This window comes from Gopherus evgoodei, unplaced genomic scaffold (genome assembly GCF_007399415.2).
Source record: "Gopherus evgoodei ecotype Sinaloan lineage unplaced genomic scaffold, rGopEvg1_v1.p scaffold_31_arrow_ctg1, whole genome shotgun sequence".
NCBI lineage: Eukaryota > Metazoa > Chordata > Testudines > Testudinidae > Gopherus > Gopherus evgoodei.
In genome coordinates, this window is record NW_022059983.1 from 3,547,990 (window position 1) to 3,565,126 (window position 17,137).

The 17,137-nt window shown below is 58.4% G+C and overlaps 1 protein-coding gene across 1 annotated transcript; it reads right to left on the reverse strand.

Annotated features, from left to right (window-relative positions):
- Positions 1–619: 619 nt before the first annotated feature.
- Positions 620–14,886, reverse strand: HPN (hepsin). The gene is made up of 12 exons (XM_030543142.1): positions 14,877–14,886; positions 14,314–14,415; positions 13,969–14,010; positions 12,651–12,780; positions 11,755–11,877; positions 10,578–10,618; positions 7,502–7,667; positions 7,009–7,199; positions 5,861–5,956; positions 1,183–1,325; positions 932–1,096; positions 620–658 (listed from the first exon to the last, which is right to left on the reverse strand). Exons 1-12 carry the CDS (start codon positions 14,884–14,886, stop codon positions 620–622), a joined length of 1,248 nt encoding a protein of 415 aa, XP_030399002.1.
- Positions 14,887–17,137: the final 2,251 nt, after the last annotated feature.

Genomic DNA, 17,137 nt, shown 5'->3' on the forward strand with positions numbered 1-17,137 from the left:
GGCTGATGGGGCTGCTCTTCCCCAGAACTGCAGGGGTTAAAGTCAGGTAGCTCCACCCTGGTTGGCTGAGGCACAGCAGAGGGTGTGGCCTATGCAGTCACGCCCACCACTGTTAACCAATCACAGAGAAGCTCTTCTCCAGCACCCCGCCCCCTTGCCACACGATGAAGAACTCTAGCAGGCCATGGAGCAGCCCTATTGGTAGCTGGGCTCTAGCAGAAGAAACCATTGGTGGGTGCAGACTTAAAGGGCTGGGGCTGCAAATCCCCCCATTGGTAGGGGGGGATCTTAAGGGGCCGGTTCTGTATTATGATAGGTGGATCTACAAGTCCACCATTGGTGGGTGGAGGTTTAAAGGGCCACGCTGCATTGTGATAGGTGGATCTGACCCATTCCGCCCCAGCCCCCACCCACACTTTCATTCCAGTAATGCAGACAAGGCACTGTGGGGTCAGAGGTTGAAGGTTGTCAGGTCGCCAAGTCCAGTGGGTCATATAGGAACATCTGCCCCTGGTGGCTGGACTGGAAGGGGCGACATCTGTCTGGCGTGGGGGGCAAGGGGAGGGCTGGTGCCGGCGGGTGGCATAACTCCATTGCACGGGAACCTGGGCAGCAGGGGTCAGTGCTGGGAAACGATCCCGCTGGCCAGGGAGTGAGTCTGCAGAGAGAGAGAGAGACGGGCATCAGGGGCTGGCACAGCTGGGCAGGACAGACCTGGGAGAACGAGGCGGGGGGGTGGCAATCCCACCCCTCCGTGAATACACTGGAGTGATGATCCCTCCTGCCTTGGCGCGGGAGGGGCAGAGTAGGAGGGAAGGAGGGGGCAGACTGGGGGGATCTCACCTGGGAGGGGAACCCACCTCGATCCCACCTCAGGGGGAAATAGAATGAAGGGGATGATAACTGAAGGGACCATCCCTGCCCCACACACCTTCATGGCCTGGTGGATCCAGTCGTGGAAGGCGCCGACCCTGGTGTAGACCCCCGGTTTTTGGGGCAGGGCGCAGCCGGTGCCCCAGCTGACCACGCCACACAGCCGCCAGCGTAGGGTGCGGGAGATGCCGTCCTCACACACAAAGGGACCCCCGCTATCACCCTGCCAGGAGGGAGACAGGGAAGGGGTCAGTGCCCTAGCACTGGCCTCCACTGCCCGCCCGCCCCGCCCGCCCCGCCTGGCCCCACCTGGCAGGCGTCGGTGCCACCCTCAGCGTAGCCAGCGCAGAACATGCGGGGGCGGATCTGGTTGCTGTAGTATTCGGGCGAGTTGCACAGAGCGGTGCTGATGATCGGCACGGAGGCCTCCTGCAGGGTGGCAGACTGCTGCCCTGGGGGAGATGCAGGGGAGAGTGGGCATAGGGTCCCCTGCCCCCACCTGCCATGCATCCATCCCCCTAAACCTGATTCCCGCCCACCCAGCAAATAACCCACTCATCCAGCATTCCCCTCCCCAATTCCAGCCACTACCTGCCCCACATCTGCTCCCTACCTGCCCACCTGGCATCCACATGCCCTCACCCAGTCCCTGCCCACCTTGCTTCTTCCCCCATCCAGAACACAGCGTCCACCCACCCCTGCACCCAGGCCCCGTCTACCCGGCATCTGCCCCCTACCCTGAACCCAGCTCCCACCCATCTAGCTTCCACCCACCATCTGAACCTGGCCCCTGCCTGCCTGGCATGTGCCCCCCCACATCCCAAACCCAGCTCCAGCCCACCTAGTTTCCACCCCACATTTGAACCTGGCCCCTGCCTGCCCGGCATCTGCCCCTCCCCTGAACCCAGCTCCCACCCACCTAGCTTTCACCCCCCATCTGAACTCGGCCCAGGCCTGCCAGGCTTCTGCCCCCCACCTGAATCCAGCCACTGCCCACTTGGCATACTCCCTCCTACCCCTCCCACCCAGCATCCATTGTTGGACTCCATTGATAATTGGTATATTTCTCTTGGACTGGATTGATAAAAAAGGAAGGAAGAGGATCCGGGGAACTACAGGCCAGTCAGCCTCACCTCAGTCCCTGGAAAAATAATGGAGCAGATCCTCAAGGAATCAATTGTGAAGCACTTAGAGGAGAGGAAAGTGATCAGGAACAGTCAGTATGGATTCACCAAGGGCAAGTCATGCCTGACTAACCTAATTGCCTTCTATGAGGAGATAACTGGCTCTGTGGATGAGGGGAAAGCAGTGGATGTGTTATTCTTTGACTTTAGCAAAGCTTTTGATACGGTCTCCCACAGTATTCTTGCCATCAAGTTAAAGAAGTATGGGCTGGATGAATGGACTATAAGGTGGATAGAAAGCTGGCTAGATCGTCGGGCTCAACGAGTAGTGATCAACGGCTCCATGTCTAGTTGGCAGCGGTTTCAAGTGGAGTGCCCCAAGGGTCGGTCCTGGGGCCGGTTTTGTTCAATATCTTCATTAATGATCTGGAGGATGGCGTGGACTGCACCCTCAGCAAGTTTGCAGATGACACTAAGCTGGAAGGAGTGGTAGATACGCTGGAGGGTAGGGATAGGATACAGAGGGACCTAGACAAATTAGAGGATTGGGCCAAAAAAAACCTAATGAGGTTCAACAAGGACAAGTGCAGAGTCCTGCACTTAGGACGGAAGAATTCCATGCACTGCTACAGATTAGGGACCGAATGGCTAGGAAGCAGTTCTGCAGAAAAAGACCTAAGGGTTACAGTGGACGAGAAGCTGGATATGAGTCAACAGTGTGCCCTTGTTGCCAAGAAGGCTAATGGCATTTTGGGCTGTATAAGTAGGGGCATTGCCAGCAGATAGAGGGATGTGATCATTCCCCTCTATTCGACATTGGTGAGGCCTCATCTGGAGTACTGCATCCAGTTTGGGGCCCCACACTACAAGAAGGATGTGGAAAAATTGGAAAGAGTCCAGCAGAGAGCAACAAAAATGATTAGGGGACTGGAGCACATGACTTATGAGGAGAGGCTGAGGGAACTGGGATTGTTTAGTCTGCAGAAGAGAAGAATGAGGGGGTATTTGATAGCTGCTTTCAACTACCTGAAAGGGGGTTCCAAAGAGGATGGATCTAGACTGTTCTCAGTGGTACTCGATGACAGAACAAGGAGTAATGGTCTCAAGTTGCAGTGGGGGAGGTTTAGGTTGGATATTAGGAAACACTATTTCACTCAGGGAGTGGTGAAACACTGGAATGGGTTACCTAGGGAGGTGGTGGAATCTCCTTCCTTAGAGGTTTTTAAGATCAGGCTTGACATCAGGCTGGGATGATTTAGTTGGGGATTGGTCCTGCTTTGAGCAGGGAGTTGGACTAGATACCTCCTGAGGTCCCTTCCAACCCTGAGATTCTATGATTCTGTGACTGGTATATTTCTGATATGGACAATGTAAGGCAGAGTGACTCCAGCAAACCCAGAATTTGGCCTGACTGTTTCTCAGCCACGCTGCTGATCTGTGTTAACTGAAGTTGCCAGTCAGCTTCACAAGGTCACTGTTAATTGTAGAAGCACATCCAGAGGCAGAGTTTGTTCTAAAACTAACGCGATAACAGCTGGCCTTTATGGCTGGTCCAACTTCGTTGAGTAATATTTGTGAACCCTCCCCAGACTTGCATATTTATCTTGTTTGTTTCCTTTTAGATGTGAATAGACTTACTGTGAATAAATGAATAGACTTATTGAAGTCTGCCATGCCCCACTGATTTGAGACTGGTTATGTTAAAGGATGGGTAGGTGATACAATGCAGATGTGAGAGGATACACCGTAGTGTATGAGTGTGATTGTATGTGTGATTGAATAAGAAATGAAAGATTAAAGGTTGAGGTCCCAGCCTTAAAATAAGACCGTTTGGCTGAAGAATGCAGTGGCTGAGATAACCCGATAACCTTGAGGGCATACCAGAATCGACCCACAATTGCCCCAAGGACAGGAAGGCCAAAGAACAAGATAACAACCTATTGTCATTCCATCCTTGCTGTGCCATCTGTGTGATTGACTATCATGTCAAACATGAGACCTGAATGACGAGGCCAACCCCATAGACTTACATGAGGATGGATCCCTATAAAAACAGACCCTGAAGACTGAGGACTTTGGGTCTGGTTCTGCAACCAACTTCCAAGAGCCCCCATTCCCAAACTCCGGCCCCAAATCTGCCTGGAATACGCTGCCCATTCCCCTGGCACCTGCCCTGGCACTTGATCTGTGACCCCCCCCCACCCGCCCACTACGTGCCTCCACCTGAACACTGGCACCTCACCTGCCTGGCATCCACACCGTCATCTGAACACTGGCCCCCGTCCCTATAGAGGAGGGACCTCCAGGGTCTTGTGCCCCCATGGGACGAGCTTTCCTGAAGTTGGTTCTTGGGGTCGGAATACTATGGGTTGCTCTGGGTGGCATCATGGGAAGCCCCTCCTCGTGGGCTGGGCCTAGCATTGCTACCCATCCAGTTTTACCCGGGTTTTGGTTTCTGTGTCCAGGTGCCAGGTGCCTGGTTTTTGGGGACCTGACAACCCTAAATGGCATCTGAACCAAAAGCCTGGTTACTGTGGGCTGGGGGCAGGCTAGGGTTGCTAAGCATCCAGTTTTCAAGCAGAATCCCCAGTGGAAAAGGGACCTGGCAGCTCTGGTCAGCACCACTAACCGGGCGTTACAAGTCCATTCGGCAGAGCAGGGTTAAGACAGGCTCCCTGCCTGCTCTGGCTCTGCGCTGCTCCCAGAAGCAGCCGGCATGTCCCTGCGGCTCCTAGGCACAGGGGCAATCAGGGACCCGCAGGCGTTACCCCTGCAGATCCCATTGGCTGGGAACCATGGCCAAGGGGAGCTGCGAGGGCAATGCCTGGGGGCCAGGGGCGGCTCCAGGCCCCAGCACGCCAAGCGTGTCCTTGGGGCGGCAAGCCACGGGGGGTGCTCTGCCGGTCACTGTGGGGACAGCAGGCAGGCTGCCTTCAGTGGCTTGCCTGCAGAGGGTCCGCTGGTCCCGCGCCTTTGGCGGCCCTCCTCTAGGCGAGCCGTCGAACGCAGCCTGCCTGCCGTGCTTGGGACGGCGAAATGCCTAGAGCCGCCCCTGCTGGGGGCACGCAGCGTGCAGAGCCCCCTGACCCCTCTGCCTAGGGCCTGCAGGGACATGCCAGCCGCTTCCAGGAGCAGCGTGGAGCCAGGGCAGGCAGGGAGCCTGCCTTAGCCTCACTGCACCCCCTCCCACACCCCAACCCCCTGCTCCAGCCCCTCGTCCCCAGCCCCACCCCAGAGCCTGCACCCCCAGTTGGATCCCTCACCCCCCTACACATCCCAACCCCCTGCTCCAGCCCCTCGTCCCCAGCCCCACCCCAGAGCCTGCACCCCCAGCTGGAGCCCTCACCCTTCCCGCACCCCAACCCTCTGCCCCAGCCCCTCGTCCCCAACCCCACCCCAGAGCCTGCACCCCCAGCTGGAGCCCTCATCCCCCCACACACCCTGACCCCCTGCCCCAGCCCCTTGTCCCCAGCCCCACCCCAGAGCCTGCACCCCCAGCTGGAGCCCTCACCCCAGTCCCCTTGAGAGGATCCAGTGAGTAATCGGGGGGCAGCTGGGGAGAAGGGGCGATGAGGGTGGGGCAGGGCGGGGCCTGGGGGGGCGTGGCAAAGCAGGGGATGGGGCCTTGGGGGTCTGGTTACCAGGAATCAGAAAGTTGGCAACCCCAGCGGAGCCTCTAGAACAGGTCTCTGTCACTGAATGGCCCATCTTCCTCCATCCCCAGACCCCCAGCTGTGTGACCCCGATGAGGGCCCCTCCTCCTGGTCTCCCACAGGGAAGGGCGTGGCCTTGTACTGTGTCCCTGGGCAGGGCCGTGTCTAGGGGTGGGGCTGTACGGGGTGGGGGGGCAGTTGCACACTCACCGTAGTACTGGGTGTTGCCCCAGCCGGTCACGGTGCAGACCTTGCCGTCCAGGAGGGGCTGCCCCAGCGCCGGGAGGCAGACGGGCTGGACGTCCTCTGGGGAGACAGAGCCTGGGCATGAGGAACTGATAAGGGTTGCGTGCCACACACCCGCCCACACACCCACCCACACACACACGCCCACATGCCCGCACAGCCACACACTCACACAGCCACATGCTGCCACACAGCCAAACACCCACACACACACGCCTACACACAGCTACACACCCACACAGATACACACACCCACACGCCCGCACAACCACACACTCACACAGCCACATGCTGCCACACAGCCAAACATCCACATGCCCACACAGCCACACGCCCACACAGTCACATGCCCACACACCCACACGCCCACACGGCCACATAGCCACACACCCACACAGCTACACAGCCACACACAGTCACACGCCCACACAGCCACACACCCACAGAGCCACATGGCCACACACAGTCGCACGCCCACACACACGGCCACATAGCTGCACACACACACCCACATACCCACACAGCTACACACACCCACACGCCTACACAGCCACACACAGCCACAAATACCCACACACAGCCACAAGCCCACACAGCCACACGCCTACACATGCCCACACAGCCATATGCCTACACACACCCACATACAGCTACACACAGCCACACGCCCATACGCCCGTGCACCCACACATAGCCACATGCCCAACACAGCCACACGCCCAACACAGCTACACACGCCCACATAGCCACACGCCCACACAGATACATGCACAACACACACCCTGCACATCACACACACAACACACATACTACTCGGACACATCACACTGTGCACTCAGATAAATGCACCACACACCAAATGCACAACAGACACACACACAAAACCTACAGACACCACACACTGGTAGGTAAATGCACAATGCACACACACTACAGACACCCCTCACCCACACACAACTGCTCCACACACCCAGAGACACTAACAGGCTTGCACTCTCACACTGCAACCCACACACAACCCCATGGGTGCCTCCCCGCAGTGCGTGGGGCAACCCCCAGGCCCCGCGCCGGGCGCCCAACACTCCCAGGCATCACCGCTCTCCCACACGCACCGGTGAAGCTGAGAGGCGTGGCCAGGTGCACCAGTGCGATGTCGTTGCCGTTCTCCTCGCTGTCGGGGTCCAGGAAGGGCAGGTAGCCCGCGTGGTACACCACGCCCATCACCCCCACCTGCTGCCCCCTGCTGGGCACTTGAGAGATGGCGCCTGAGAAAACCCGCCAGCGGCTCACCACCCGGTTTCTCCTGCAGAGATGGACAGATGGACACAGTGCATCAGGGGGCCAGGTGGGGCTGCCACCCCCTCCCCCACCAGGGATAGGGCTGCTGCTGAAAGCAGGGGGCTGGGAGCCAGGACTCCTGTGTTCTCTCTCTGGCTCTGCCAGGAGTGTGGGGTCTAGTGGTTACAGCAGGGGGGGCTGGGAGCCAAGACTCCTGGGATCAATCCCCAGCTCTGGGAGGGAAGTGGGGTCTTGTGGTTAGAGCAGGGGGGCAGGGCTGAAGGCAGGACTCCTGGGTTCCATCCCCGCTTGGTGCTGGGCACTCACTCAGGGAAGCAGTGTGCAGCAGTGACAACCCACTCGCTGGAGATGATGGAGCCACCGCACAGGTGGGTGCTGTCGTAGCGCAGGCTGACCTGCCATGGCCACTTGCCCAGACTGGCGTCCTGGCCCCCCACGATCCGGTCAACAGACAACTTCCTGCGTCCACAGTCTGCAGGGGACACACCAGTCAGTGCTAGCCACTCTCTGCCGCAACCACTGGGGGAGACAACCAACCCACCCCGGGGGCCTTGGCCACTCCCCCAGTATGGTCCCAGGGGTAACCAATGAGGCAGCCCCAGGGCGACTCCCCCGACATCCCGACACCAAGGGCGGTTTCCTGGGTTACTCTGGAGGCTGCATTTTATCCTGTAGCTTCTTCCATGCTGGCTCTTGTCTGTTTCAGCTGGAAATTGCAGGGCCAGGAAGTGCCTGTGCAGGATCTGGCACAATGAGGCCCTGATCCCAGCTGGGGTCAATGGGCCGTAGCTCCACTGGAGTCAATGGGCCAGATCCCAGCTGGGGTCTATTGGCTGTAGCTCCATTGGAGTCAGTGAGGCCAGACCCCCAGCCCATGTCAATCAGCCGTAACTCCATTGGAGTCAATGGGGCCAGACCCCCAGCCCATGTCAATCGGCCGTAACTCCATTGGAGTCAATGGGGCCAGACCCCCAGCCCGTGTCAATCAGCTGTAGCTCCACTGGAGTCAGTGGGGCCAGACCCCAGCTGGTGTCAATGGGCCGTAGCTCCACTGGAGACAGTGGGGCCAAATCTCAGCTGGGGTCAATCAGTCATAGCTCCATTGGAGTCAATGGGTCCAGACCCCAGCCCATGTCAATCAGCTGTAGCTCCACTGGAGTCAATGGGGCCAGACCTCAGCCCAGGTCAATCGGCCTTAGCTCCACTGGAGTCAGTGGGGCCAGACCCCCAGCCCGTGTCAATCGGCCGTTGCTCCATTGGACTCAATGGAAAATTGGGTTTTTGACAAAATGAAATTCCTCAGAAAAGGCCTCTGCTCTGGTTGAAAACCCAACGTTCCTGTCCAGGAGGAGAGACCCAAGTGCATCCTGGGAGTGCCTGGCTCTGGTGCATCAGGGTATCTCAGCCCACGGACGAGAACAGGGACATGAGGCAACTGAGCTATGCTGCCCACAAGCACCGCAGCCACGCTTCAGAATCCAAGTCATCTGCAGTCTGAAACTTCCCTGAAAAATGTTTGTTTTCCTTGGAAATAAAAAATAAATATTTCAGCCAGCTCCAATTAGGGCTGATTGTGATTGGCACTGACTAGAGAGAGAGAGAGAGAGAGTGTGGTGTGCATGGGGATGGACATGCAGACAGGTGTGTGCAGGGGAGATGAACAGGGGGGTGGCTGGAGAGAAGGATGGATGTAGGTGTGGACACGGGTGAATGGAGGGATGGGGGTGTGTGGGTATGGAGGTGGATGGATGGATCGATGGAGTATGTAGGTATGGAAGTGGATGGTTGGGTAGATGACTGGATGGCTGCATATGGAGGTGGATGGATGGATACAGGGTGTGGAGATGGATGGAGGGCTGGCTGTGTGGTGTGGAGATGGATGGATGGATGGGATGTGTGGAATATATGGAGGGATGGAGGGCTGGCTGTGTGGTGTGGAGATGGATGGATGGGGTGTGTGGAATGGATGGAGGGATGGCTGTGTGGTGTGGAGATGGATGGATGGGGTGTGTGGAATGGATGGAGGGATGGGGGGATGGCTGTGTGGTGTGGAGATGGATGGATGGATGGGGTGTGTGGAATGGATGGAGGGCTGGCTGTGTGATGTGGAGGTGGATGGGTAGATGGATAGTGGATGGGTGGGTGGCTGTGTAGGTTTGGAGGTGGCTGGCTGGCTGGATGGATGAATACAGGGTGTGTGGATGGAGGGATGGATGGGTGGAGGGGTGTGTGGAATGGATGGAGGGATGGATAGGGTGCGGAATGGGGATGGATGGATGGATGGATAGTGGGTGTGGAGATGAATGGACAGATGTGTAGTTGCAGAGATGGATGGGTGGGTAGATGGCTGTCTGTCAGGGTGGGTATGGAGGTGGATGTCTGGATACAGAATGTGGAGATGGATGAAGGGCTGGCTGTGTGGTGTGGAGATGGATGGATGGATGGGGTATGTGGAATGGATGGAGGGCTGGCTGTGTGGTGTGGAGGTGGATAGGTAGATGGATAGTGGATGGGTGGGTGGCTGTGTAGGTATGGAGGTGGGTGGTTGGCTGGGTGGATGAATACAGGGTGTGTGGATGGATGGATGGAGGGAGGGAGGGAGGGAGGGGTGTGTGTGGAATGGAGATGGATGGAGGGATGGATGGATGGGGTGCGGAATGGGGATGGATGAATAGTTGGTGTGGAGATGAATGGACAGATAGGGGGTGTGTAGTTGCGGAGATGGATGGGTGGGTAGATGGCTGTCTGTCAGGGTGGGTATGGAGGTGGATGGTGAATGGGGTGTGGAATGGAGATGGATGGAGGGATGGATAGTGGATGTGGAGATGGATAGAGGGTGTGTAGGTGTGGAGATGGATGGGTGGGTAGATGGCTGTCTGTCAGGATGGGAATGGAGGTGGATGGTGGATGGGGTGTGGAATGGAGATGGATGGAGGGATGGATAGTGGAGATGGATAGATGGATGGGGTGCATTGTGCTGAGATGGATGGGTCAGTAGATGGCTGGCTGAGTAGATATGGAGATGGATGAAGGAATGGATAGTGGATATGGAGATGGATGGGGGGGTGTAGGTGTGGAGATGCATGGGTCAGTAGATGGCTGGCTGAGTGGATATGGAGATGGATGAAGGGTTGGATAGTGGATATAGAGATGGATGGGGGGGTGTAGGTGTGGAGATGCATGGGTCAGTAGATGGCTGGCTGAGTGGATATGGAGATGGCTGGAGGGATGGATAATGGATGTGGAGATGGATGCGGGGGTGTCAGAGCTGAGATGGATGGGTCAGTAGATGGCTGGCTGGCTATGTGGGTATGGTGGGGGGTGGAGGGATGGAAGGACAGGGTGTTGGATGGGGCTATGCCCAGGGCTGAGGGCTCCATACCTTGACAGAGAGTCGCAAGGAACTGGCCCGTCGGGCAGTCGCTGTAAGACAGAAATGTGAGGGATCAGTGTGAGGGTGGGTAGGAGGGGATGTGTGTGAGGTGCATGTTCACCCCCCACTAAGCATCTGGGGAATGTGCCACTCCAACAGACACAGACATGTTTGCACACCTCAGACCCACGTACGTTCACTGCCAGAGACAGGGCTCGACAGTAAAGGACAGAAAGTAGGTGTGAGCTGGGACACATGGGGACAGACACACACAGCAGGGCTCACCCCCTCCAGCAGGGGGCAGCAGGGACACACACACACACACACACACAGACACACACACACACACACACACAAACACAAACACACACTCACATGGTTCATTATCATTAATTTATTTTGTGATGTTATGATTAACTAACATCATATAGAAACATTATGTGCTAAATAGATGTAAGTTGTAGGACTACAGAAATATACAATCGATCGGTAGTCCGAAGGGATACGGATAAACAGGGCTGGAAGACCTGGCCTATAGGCTGAGGCCTGTAATATATCAGCTCAGTCATACTAGGCCATAGGCTTAAGAAATGCTGGACATAAGTGACCAAAAATTGGCCCAAAACTACAAGATTACTGGAAAAGCTGTTGCAATGGATGGTATTGGGAGAAATACAGTACGAGTAATTTTGACTACAGGACACATTGTGCCCTAACCACAGGGTTTACGTCGTGCTAATGCGACTAAAAGGAACTATAATCAACCTATGGAAAACAGGATACCCCGATATTCTTGGGGGTCACAATACAAGTAAGGACAAAGAGAGTGGACGCCTTCATACACACAGAGAGTGTTAGGTGTGGTCAGAATCACCAGATAAAGGAGAGCTCCCAGAGTGGGGAAAATGAGCTTCCTACAGGGAAAATTTAGCAGGAACCATCCCTCTCCGGCAAGGGTGACAGGGACACACACACACAGAGCAGAGCTAAATCCCTCCAGCAGTGGGTAGCGGGACACACACACACACACACACGCACACTGATCCAACAAAATGCCAATATAAGAGTAACCAGTTCCCAGGGATCCAGCAGCCCAGGCGTGGGGTAAGGGCTGCCCACAGAGTTCCCCTGCCCCCTCCTAGCAGCACGGCACCCGCAGCTGAGCCCCCCACCCCGCCCCACACACCAGATGGAGACGACCTCACTGAGTCTATGGGCCAGGGGCAGGCGAGACTCATCCACACAGAAATATCCCGATGTCCCATTGGTGCCCGCGTGCTCCACATCCAGCTCCGAGTGCCAGAGAGACCTGGGGAGGGGACAGCATCACCCACAGGCAGCCAACCGCTGTCAGAGATCTGCCCCACCACCCTCACTCCCGACCCGCAGCCCCTGCTATCCCAGCCTTGGGCTCCCCCGACCCCAGTTCTGCCAGCACCCCTCACTCCCGACCTGCAGCCCCCTGCCAGCCCAGCCCTGGTTCCCCCCCAGCTCCGTCAGCACACCTCACTCCCGACCCGCAGCCCCTGCTATCCCAGCCTTGGGCTCCCCTGACCCCAGTTCTGCCAGCACCCCTCACTCCCGACCTGCAGCCCCCTGCCAGCCCAGCCCTGGTTCCCCCCCAGCTCCGTCAGCACACCTCACTCCCGACCCGCAGACCCTGCTACCCCAGCCTTGGGTCCCCCCTCCCCAGCTCTGTCAGTGCCCCTCACTACCAACCAGCAGCCCCTGCTAGCCCAGCCCTGGGCTCCCCACTCCCAGCTCTGTCAGTGCCCCTCAAATCCCGACCTGCAGCCCCTGCTAGCACAGCCCTGGGCTCCCCCCCACAGCTCTTCCAGTGCCCCTCGCTCCCGACCCGCAGCCCCCTGCTATCACAACCTTGGGTCCCTCACCGGCTCTGTCAGCGCCCCTCACTCCCGACCCACAGCCCCTGCTGCCCCAGCTTTGGATCCCCACCCCCAGCTCTGTCAGCGCCCCTCAAATCCTGACCCGCAGCCCCTGCTATCACAGCCTTGGGTCCCCCCAGCTCTGTCAGCGCCCCTCACTCCCGACCCACAGCCCCCTGCTATCCCAGGCTGGTACCTGACGAAGCCCATCTCTGCACAGCTCAGCGCAGCCACCAGGGCATTGGAGGAGGTGGAGCAGATGAGGCGCCATTTGCTCTCACTCTCATCGTACAGTGTGAGCCGGAGGTCGGCCGAACTGACCTGGACTGTGGAGTTGGAGGGGGCAGCGCTGAGCAATGGTCTAAGAACTTCATGTGTCACCCTCCACCTCCCCTCCAGCCCTGCATGAGGACCCTGGGTCAGCTTGTGTCCATGTCTCCTCCAGTGGCCATTCAACAGACGTCCCGGCAACAGGGAGGAGGCCGGTGGCAGCTTAAAGACTAACAGATTTATTTGGGCATAAGCTTTCGTTGTTAAAAAACCACTTCTTCAATGTTGTTTTACCCAAGAAGTGTTTTTTACCCACAAAAGCTTATGCCCAAATAAATCTGTTAGTCTTTAAGGTGCCACCAGACTCCTTGTTGTTTTCGTGGATACAGACTAAGGCCAGGTCCACACTACAGCGTTAAATCGATTTAAACAGCGTTAAATCGATTTAACGCTGTACCCGTCCACACTACAAGGCACTTAAAATCGATTTTAAGGGGTCTTAAAATCGATTTCTGTACTCCAGCTAAACAAAAGGAGTAACCCTAAAATCGATATTACTAAATCGATTTAGGGTTAGTGTGGATGGAAATCGAAGTTATTGGTCCCATTCTTTTACTGAGCTATCCAGAGTGCACTGCTCCGGAAATCGATGGTAGCCTGGGACCATGGACGCACACCACCGAAGTAATGTGCCCTAGTGTGGACGCATAAAATCGATTTTATAAAATCTGTTTTATAAAATCGATTTATTAATTTCGATTTTACTCTGTAGTGTGGACGTGGCCTAACACAGTTACCCCCGGACACTTAGCAACAGGGAGGGTGGATCAGGGCAGGGTTCTGGGCTGTTCACAGACCAGCCAATTTCCTACTAACACCCACAGAGTGGCAGCTGGATCCAGTGGATGAGAGGCCTCCACTGGGAGTCAGGACCCCTGGGATCTATGCCTGGTTCTGGGAGGAGAGTGAGGGGTTGGGTTGGGTTGGCAGGGGGGCTTTGAACCAGGACCCCTGGGTTCTGTCTCCAGCTCTGGGAGGGGAGTGGGGTCTGATGGGCACAGGAGGAGTGGCTGGGAGCCAGGACTCCTGGGTTCTATCCCCAGCTCTGGGAGGGGAGTGGGTTAGCGGACGGGGGATTTGGGCCCTACCCTGGTGTGCACATGGGGGAGGGTGTCAGACTCCCATATTGAGGGGGGCAGCAGCTCCCAGTCATAGGCCCCTGAGCAGGGGGCTCCCCCACTTACCACCATACAGTCCTTCCCTGTCGCTCCCCAGCACAGACGTCACTGCAAGAGACGAGAGACCCTTAGAGCACGTGCAGAGCCCACCATGCCCAGCAGGGGGCAGTGCCAGGTGCACCCATGGCTGTGATTATGAGGGATGAGGCTATGGCATCAGGGAATGTGAGCTGGGGGGGGCGCTGGCAGGGGCTGGAGGCATTTGCCAGTTGGGGAGGGGTAGTGGGGGGCTAGCAGGGGCTTCAGGTTGGGAGTGAGGGGCCCGGGCAGGGCTGGGTGGGGGGATCCCAGGGCTGGGATAACAGGGGGATGCATATTGGGAGTGAGGGGTCCTGGGGGGCAGGTTCTTACCAATGGCCCACACGCTGGCTCCGATGCCGGCTAAGAGCAGGAAACCACCAGTCACGACAGCCACAACCTTGGGCAGCGACCAGCACGGCACCTTGGGGCCCCCTGGAACAGGAGGGGGGTTACTGGGGCTGGGTAGGACCCCCCCCCCCCTTTCCTGCTTCTCAGCACAGGCTGTCGCACTGACTCCCCACAGCTGCCTGGGACCCCCTCACCCCAGCACACGGCCCTGGGGCTGACCCTGGCATCCTGCCCCCGCTCAGCAGCCCCATATCTCACCCTAGAGGAGTCACAGGGCTGCAGCACCCAGCCTGGGAACCTGCCTGCCCCCTGCCCCACCCTCCTGCTGTCGACCCCCCCGCCCCACTCCTCCCCATTCAGCCAGCCCTGTGGGCTCCGGTCCAGGGCCGGCTTTAGGAAGTGCGGGGCCCAATTCAAACACTTTCGGCGGGGCCCTGGCAGGGATGAATTAAAAAGAAAAAAGTGTAAAAAAAAAGCCTTCCATTTCTTCCATGTATTGTTTACTTTCCATAACTATATAAATAATAAAATTGTATATTATGTACATTGTATCATACATGCTGTTGATTGGTTATTAATGACTGCCATTTCACATGTGTGGGTCCCTGCCACTCCCTGGGGGTGTGCACATGTTTGGGTCCCCTCTGCTTCCTGCCCCCCTCATTGAAGCAGGTGTGCAGGTTACTGGCCTGGGAACTGCAGGGCAGCAGTGGACATGGGGCTGGTTCGAGGCCGGGCAGGGGCTGACTAGAGGTAGGGTCTGGCTGCAGGCAGGGCAAGGGGTGAGGGGCTGGCTGGAGACAGGGGAGTGTGGGGCGAACTGGCTTCAGGCAAGGGGGTGCAGTAGGGGTTGGCTGGAGACAGGGCAGGGCGGGCAGTGCAGGGCTGGTGCGGGCAGGGGTATGTGGCAGAGGTTGGTTGGAGACAGGGCAGCGGGGTTGGTAGGGGCTGGCTGTGGGCAGGGGGTGCAGAGCTGGCTGCAGGCAGCGAGGGGCAGGGCTGGTGCGGGCAGGGCAGGGGGTGCAGCAGAAGCAGCTGGAGTCTTGGCCCTTTAAATAGCCCCCAAGCCCCCCGCTATCCCAGGGCTCTGGGGGCTATTTAAAGGGCCCGGGGCTCCCCTGCTTCTATCCCGCCCCGGGCCTTTTAAACAGCCACGGGAGCCCTGGGGAATGCATGGGGGCGGCGGGGCTCCGGCGGCTATTTAAAGGACCGGGGTGGCAGAGGCAGCTGGAGCCCTGGCCTTTTAAATAGCCCCCAGAGCCCCCCCGCTACCCCAGGGCTCTAGGGGCTATTTAAAGGGCCCGGAGCTCCAGCTAGGGGCACGGCGCTTGTCGCGCTCTGGCCAGAGCTCCAGCTGAGAGAGCGGGGCTGTGGGGCAGCCGCGCTCCCGCCGGCGCTTTGGTCAGGGGAGCGGGGCCATGGAAAACCCCGGAGCAGACCGCAGCAGCTGGGGTAAGTAAAAAAATTTAAATGGCGCCTAAAGCGCGGGGCCCAATTCCCAGGAATCAGGTGAATCGGCCTAAAGCCGGCCCTGCTCCGGTCACCCTCCCGCCCGGGGTTGCTGTGGTATCAGAGGGATGGAGGAAGGGGAAAGTAGGCCTGGGGATGAAATAGGGGCCTGAAGACCCGAGGGGAGGCTCCAAGCCTCTGCCCCTGTAACCACCTGAACTCCCCCTCCTCGTACCAGGAATAGAACCCAGGAGTCCTGGCTCCCAGCCCCTTCCTGCTTTAACCCACCAGACCCCACTCCCCTTCCAGAGCTGGGCACAGAACCCAGGAGTCCTGGCTCCCAGCCCCCGCCTGCTTTAACCCACCAGACCCCACTCCCCTTCCAGGGCTGGGCACAGAACCCAGGAGTCCTGGCTCCCAGCCCCCGCCTGCTTTAACCCACCAGACCCCACTCCCCTTCCAGGGCTGGGCACAGAACCCAGGAGTCCTGGCTCCCAGCCCCCACCTGCTTTAACCCACCAGACCCCACTCCCCTTCCAGGGCTGGGCACAGAACCCAGGAGTCCTGGCTCCCAGCCCCCGCCTGCTTTAACCCACCAGACCCCACTCCCCTCCCAGAGCTGGGCACAGAACCCAGGAGTCCTGGCTCCCAGCCCCCACCTGCTTTAACCCACCAGACCCCACTCCCCTTCCAGGGCTGGGCACAGAACCCAGGAGTCCTGGCTCCCAGCCCCCGCCTGCTTTAACCCACCAGACCCCACTCCCCTTCCAGGGCTGGGCACAGAACCCAGGAGTCCTGGCTCCCAGCCCCAGAGCGAAGAGTTAATGAATTCCGTGCCCACAGACCGAGCGTGGCGGGGTGGGGGTTGGTCCAGGGGGACTTTGCCCTCGGGCAGGGTGCAGTGACCCACAGAGATGCAGCGCCAGAAAGCGCCTGGCAGGGCTGTTCCCATTCCTGGGGCTCCTGCTGGGGATGCTGCCCCCACCCCCACCCCCTCAGGCACAGCAGGGTCACAGGGGAGGGAACTGGCCCCATGGTGCCACTCACTGGGAGCCCCCACCGCTCACTTGCCCTGTCTAGGGCCAGCGCATCCACCCCTGGACACTGAGTTCCCTGTAAGGTCCCGCAGCACCCGGGGGTGCCATGCTGCAGGGCACTGGGCAGGGGGCACTGCAGGGGGTGGGTGTCAGGCTTTGCAGGGGGCTCCATGCTGTGGGGGAGGGGGCTCCGTGTTGTAGGGAGCAGGGCAGGGGCTGAGGAGGGGTTGTTTTGTTCTCATACTCAGCGTTCGCCCCAAAGCCCCAGCACAGCTCTGGAGGTCGCTGTGTTCCTGGCAGCACCATCATTTAGTTGACTG